General features: G+C 51.8%; 2 protein-coding genes across 2 annotated transcripts; both read left to right on the forward strand.

The window, feature by feature from the left end:
• Positions 1-306: 306 nt before the first annotated feature.
• Positions 307-1,104, forward strand: GUITHDRAFT_152643 (hypothetical protein; the record flags this gene model as incomplete). Its single annotated transcript, XM_005832517.1, is given in 2 exon segments — positions 307-554; positions 570-1,104. Coding segments are annotated over 2 exon segments (706 nt in total), but the record flags the coding sequence as incomplete, so codon positions are not given.
• Positions 1,105-2,429: 1,325 nt separating this feature from the next.
• Positions 2,430-2,946, forward strand: GUITHDRAFT_138818 (hypothetical protein; the record flags this gene model as incomplete). The annotated part of the gene is made up of 4 exons (XM_005832518.1): positions 2,430-2,450; positions 2,500-2,633; positions 2,681-2,778; positions 2,837-2,946. 4 exons carry the CDS (start codon positions 2,430-2,432, stop codon positions 2,944-2,946), a joined length of 363 nt encoding a protein of 120 aa, XP_005832575.1.
• Positions 2,947-6,318: the final 3,372 nt, after the last annotated feature.

Raw genomic sequence — 6,318 nt, forward strand, 5'->3', positions numbered from 1 at the left:
CAGTTGCGGGTCTACCGATAGACCAGGCAGAATTTGCTATTTTGCCTCCGCACTTTGTGGACAGGGATGAGAATCTGACAAAGGCAATCGACCAATTGTTTCCCACTCTGCCAGCATGCATGAAGGGAGTCGCAGAGTATGTGCTGGCATCGGTGGTATATCATTTGGATTTTCTGAAACGTAACCTGGAGCCGAGTCACCCGTTATGGCAATCAACACTTTTTCAAGATGAAGGGATGGTGCCCATGTTGAAGCCAAAAGTGGTGTGCTGTATGCCGCAAGAAGCAAGGGGGAGGCTTCAAGGCACGGGCATACCTCCTCATGTTCACCAGTACATTCACAATGAGAAAGTTTTGACGTCTTTGGCTAAAATACAGGCTGATATGATTCATTTCAGAGAGCATGCAGACAGGATTGCAGCAGGTCAGAATAACATGCAAGTAGTCAACGAGAATACATCAATGCACAAGGAGTTTATCAAAGAGTGCCTTCGAGAGGTGCTACGCGAGTCAGAGTTTCGAGGCAATCCTACAAGGACCAGCCAAGTCACGAACTTTGATGGGAGTGGCGTTGACGCAGAAGCTGTAGTGGAGCGTGTTGGGAGCATGCGGCGACCAGGACAACAATCATCCGACGGAAACATCTCCGACATAAATGGAGCAGGGTCAGAGACAGGAAGAAGTGGTTCTTTTCCCGCCAATGTTTACCTGCCGGATGAACTTGGGAACATGATGCAGGCATGGAGCTTGTGGTTCTGTGGAAATGGAACGAAGAAGATACCCATGTTACGCTCTGTTGACCCGTCAGTGTTGCACACGAAGAACTGCAGGAAACGTCTTTCAGATGTGAAATTCCTCGTGAAATGCTTCGAGCAGCATGTAAGAAGGATCCTAGCGTATCAAGACCAAGACACACGGGAAGAAGTACAGAGACGGTTGGAAAACTTGCAAAGAGGAGGAGGACCTGTGGACACCCGCTTGACTGAATGTCGGGAGATATTCGTGATGTACCAGGATTCATTCTTTGCGTGGTTAAACGCAGGAACATCCAGGCGGAAAGGGCAATTGAAGTGGAACACCTTAGTGAAGAAATTAAGAGAGAGAGATTTGTAGCTGACTCCCGCATAGAATGAATGACTTGGTAATTTCCAATCAATTACAATCAGAATCAGACGAGAACCGTTGAATGACAATTAGAATCATGAAAACTAGGAGATGTTGACTGTGCTGTGCGACAGTCACGGTCAGGTGAGTAAAGAGGGCCTGTTGACTGTGCTGTCAGTGTGGCTCGGATACGGGTAGCACGGGCCCCGGCCCGGCCGGCGGGACTCCGACTCGGGGGCCGGGCGGCCCGACGGTCCTGGGACTGGCCACATCACTAGGGAAGTTCGGAAGCCCAGGGTTTTCAAGTTTTTGAAAATCTGGCGCGCTACTCTATGGCCAGTCGCATCCCGTGATCGGGAGAGGGTGGGGAGGGAGGAAGACCTTCGTTGGTGAAGGAGATTAACATACTACACAAGCTCTCGTCTAAGGAAGTTTCCTCTTGCTAGCCTCGATGGTACCGTTGACAGCGACTCGGAAAAACTTCCAGCTTCGACTGTTGTTGGGACTGGGCATTTTGTGTGCCTTGATCGCCCAGTCGAGGGTCCATGGGCTGATCCCTCAGACTTTCTTGTTCAGTCCTTCATCTCGATTCGACCACCTTGGTCGGGACACCCACCAGATCAGGAATGATAACTTTCAACTCGACGATGAAGGACTCGATTTTCAGTATGATTCTGAACCAGTGACGAGTGACGATACGCCAGGGCACGGCATGTCGTCCTTTTACAACTCATTGGAGAAAGAGCAAGAAGAAGCCTCAAGATTGTTCAGTTCCATATCATCGATTTTTCATCGAATGATATTTTCATACCTTGCAAGTTGGCTCAGATTTGCAAAATACATTGGTGAATACTTCTGCAGAAGCTCCAGGTCCAGAACGCGAATGGATGCGATATCGCATGAATCTGATGTGGACATTGGCGACGACTACAATGAACCCTACGAATCATTCTATGAGAAGCGTGCAGTCGAGCAGAGCGGTAGTGAAATGTTTTCATCGCCGAGGTATGTTGCGGTCAACCTAGTTGTAAGCTCTTAGCGGCATTACAGGATCTACACTGCGTCAACCAGTGAAACCAACTCTAACAAAGATGATGTCTTGAGTGCGAGAGAATGCAGGGGCTCCCTCGATCTGTCTGATTCTCCAGGTTGTTGAGGTTGAGATGGGTTTCCAATGGAAGCGTGACTGTCCTAGGTTTAGATCAAGCTCGTGCAAGAAGTTGTATGATCTCTCCATACCACCCTTCTTTTGGAAGACGTACGCTGCATGCTTGTCTTCTTGGTCCTCGTCTGACCTTGGCACTCTTACCAGGACCCCTTGACATGATGTTGACTCCAAACTCACAGGTTACCTGACTCAACAAGAGCCTTGCTTTGATGTGCAGTTTGTGTACAGCTGTCAGAGAGGTTCCAGTCTGGGAATCCCTTTTCGCATCGAAAGCTATCACGGGAGGAAGTCGTCAATGAGTTGGGCAAACAGATTCTCTTCTTGGAAGGGAGGGTTCAAGAATCGCGCTTCGAGCTTGAACGGTACTAACATTATGATGTCTCTTTTCCTTGATCACTTCCACCGTCAGGACTCGCAAGGACAGAGAACAAATGTACGAGGAGTTGCACCAAGCTCAGATGAAGATAGATCAGTTGGAATCTGAGATCAGCAGGCTCAAATATGAAGGTGTGATGGATGAGAAGCATGTTTCCGACTTCTTCGTCGGATGAATTGTTTTGTCCAGGTGTAGATAGTGTACAAGTCCAAAGGCTGCAGCGACAGCTCCAGTGTGTGACACAAGCAAACAAACTTCGAGAACAGGCGATCGAAGACATGTGTGTATATCTCAATTGAGTGTATGGCCTAACAGAATCATCTCAGATGTAAATGGATGCCAACATGTCTTGATCGATGCTCATAAAACCATCCAATGGTCATCAAACCATGTCTGTCCCTGCTAGATAAGTTTGAGCTCGGAACGATGGCCAAAAAATGCGAGTCAGTTGTGTTATGAAGTGCCCTGTATAGGATGAAATAAATGTGAAGCACCGTGTAATTCACCGTGGGGCAGGACTCCAGGGGCTACGACTCTTGCACTGCACCGTGAGCACTCGGGGGAGAGGCCCTACAACTGAGGGGAGTGAGCGGGGGAGCGACCGGAGGATGCTTGACGGCCCCGGCACCGGACCGGGGGCCCAGGCCCGGGGCGCTGCCCGGCCACAGTGCGACGGTCCCGGCGGCCTCCCCGGGACCAGCCTCATACCGGGGCGATTCCAAGCCCCAGTACGTCGGTCCGATAACCATCCAGCCCGGGCCCATCATGGACTCGGCGGGGGCCCTGGTGCCTCCCGGAGTCCCCGGACCCGCTGCCCCCGGGGGGGCCGGCCGCCGGGCCGCATTTGAGCGTATCTCGACGCACTTTGTCCATTAACTAAAAATTCTTAACGGCTGGCCCTGGGACGGCGATGCTGTGGAAGGAAAGGATGCCGCGGCGGTGAGAGCAGCAGGGAAGGCGATGGCGAAAGGGCAGAGAAGATCTCATGCATGATGAAGACAAGCTTGTCATCTCTCCTATCACCTCCATCTTGTACAGTGTGTTAGTTTGCTGCCCTTGACAGTCTCAACCTCCAACTTGAACGTGGGACTGTAGGAAGGGCGCGAGGGCAGGAGAGAGGGAGAGGAGTTTGAGAGCAGGGTTGCAGACGGTCCACAATGGCTGAAGAACTCATATTGAACGAGCTGGAGGCAAAGATTCGAGCTCTGGACGAGTACAAGTCGAAGATCAATCAACTTCGCAATGAGAATGGGGACCTCTTATCCAAGCTCCAATCCAAGGAGCAGGATGCAATGGACGTCATCAAGTACCTCAGGTCCGAGAACGACGGTCTTCAAGAGAAGCTCCGGATCTATGCGCAAGATTCAGAGAAGGCGAAGGAGATGACAGAGAAGATCGTGAGTTTGTCTGTCGTGTTGCTCCACAACAATGACATTGCTCTTTCAGGTTATGAAGGCCAACGAAGACCGGGACTTTGCAATCGCCGAGATGGAGACAAGATTCAAGCAGAAGGAAGAAGGCAGAGAGAGCGAGGTCTGCCCCTCTCCATCTTGCTGGAGGTTTCCTGAGAGGGTCAAGGACAGATGCGGAAGCTACAGGAGGAGTTGGCGTCGCTCAAGTCGTTCAAGGAGCAGAGGGACCAGTATGAGAGCACGATCTCGCGCCTGCGAGAAGAGCTTGCGCAGGAGCAAGTGAGTTGCCATGGCGACATCAGACTTATCTGCTGAAACACCATGGCAGGAGGCGCACAGGCAGGCGATGCTGAGTGTAGAGAGGAAGCTGATAGAGGAGAAGAAGTGATTGTTGTTCACGTCTCTCAGCCTTTCTCCTCATGTCTCCTCGCAGTCGATTGCAGAAGGAAGCTCATGCTCAGCTGATGGAGATCAAGCGCAACACTGACGAGGAGGTGCTTTCCCCCTTACCCTCTACTCCACTTCTGCTCCTCCTGCTCCATCTTGGTCCTAGTCTGCTCCTCTTCATCGTTGTCCTCGCCCTCGCCCTCGCCCTCGCCCTTCACCCTTCACCCTTTCTTTTCTGCTTTCTGCCTCTCGTCTCACCAGTCAACGTTTCTCACGCTTTCGTTGCAGGTTGTGAATAGGTTGGATGTCTCGACGAAGAGGATTTTGCAGCAGAACAGAAGATTAGCAGAAGACCTCAAGCTACACGTCCAAGAGACGGTGAGGCGCTAAGAAGCTTCTTGTGCTCTTTCTTTTTGTGTTTGTATGTGTACATCTCAGAGATATCAACGTCCTTGTGCATCTTGTTGTGTGTTTTGCCGATGCGTCGATGCGCATGTACACAAAGACCTACCTCTTGATGTTCGTGTACTTCACTCCTGCACTTGTGCTAGTTGTGTCGTTGTAGCTTGTCTCTTGGCTTCTGAGCATTCTCTGTGTTGGTATACTGATAATGTAGCTTTGTCGCAGGCGGAGCTGCAGAAACAGAAGTCAAAGTTAGAGGAGGAAGCCAAGCAACTCCGCAGGGACCTGGAGCTCAATGAGCAGCAGATCGGCGAGTACGCCAAGGACAGGCACAGGCTGTCAAGGGAGGTCAAAGATCTGCAGGTAGGACCGGTCCGGTATCCTCCTGGGCGGGTCTGGCGCTTCCTCCTCCTCCTCCTCCTCCTCCTCCTCCTCCTCCTCCTCCTCCTCCTCCTCCTCCTCCTCACTCTCTTCCTCCCCTTTCCAACCCCTCATCTCCCCCTGCAGGGTAAGGTGAAGAACCTGGAGAAGTCTCTGTCGCAAGTGGCGAAAGACTTTGAGAGGGAGAAGGAGCGGCTGGTGAGCAAGGCAAAGCAAGACATGCAGGATACAGAGGTGAGGGGAAAAGAGCGAGGAGGAGGAGGAGGAGGAGGAGGAGTGAAGATGTCGTCAGGTGGAAAACACGGGGCTGCGGAAGCTCCTTAAGATCAAGGAGAAGGAGCACAACAAGATCAAGAGACTGGCGCAGGATATCATCAGCCAGAGATCAGAGGTGGGAAGGAGGGCGAGGGCGAGGACGAGGGCGGAGGAGATTAGCGAGGGGAGCGAGGAAGGACTGACAAGCCTGCAGGTCGAGCAATTTTTCCTCGAGGCCCTCGAAGAAGTTCGCGATCAGATTGCGAGGGAGAGGCTCAAGTCCTCCTCCTCCGCCGCCGGCCCTTCCAGCACCTTCATCACCGAAGAATCGTCGACTCACTTCCAGGTTTCTCCTCCTCCTCCTCCTCCTCTTCCTCCTTCCCCTTCTCTCTTCCTTGTCCTCGTCCTTGTTCTTGTCCTCCTCCTCCTCCTCCTCCTCCTAGCTTGTTTGAGAGATCAAGAGGGGAGGACAAAGATAGCAAAGCGACTACTAGCCGGGGCAGCTCAGCCATTCTTATTCCCGTGCGTAGAGAATGGCAATCATTGGATTCTACTAATGGCAGATTTTGACACAAAAAGAATACGCATTGTTGATTCACTCACCACGGCTGAGAGAGACTTGGGGATTGTCAGAAGTCAAAGGGGAGGCACAGTTTCAGCTGGGAAGGCGCACAACGAATGGACTTAGCCACACTCGCGGCGACCATTGTCACGGAGGCATTCAGCGACCAGCACGAACATGCAACGACATGGCGGGTTTACCCTGTCAACTGAGCTACAACAAACAGACAATCACAACTGTGGGATCTTCATACTGTTGCATTTGCTGCTGAT

Source organism: Guillardia theta, assembly GCF_000315625.1.
Source record: "Guillardia theta CCMP2712 unplaced genomic scaffold GUITHscaffold_34, whole genome shotgun sequence".
NCBI classification, from domain to species: domain Eukaryota; class Cryptophyceae; order Pyrenomonadales; family Geminigeraceae; genus Guillardia; species Guillardia theta.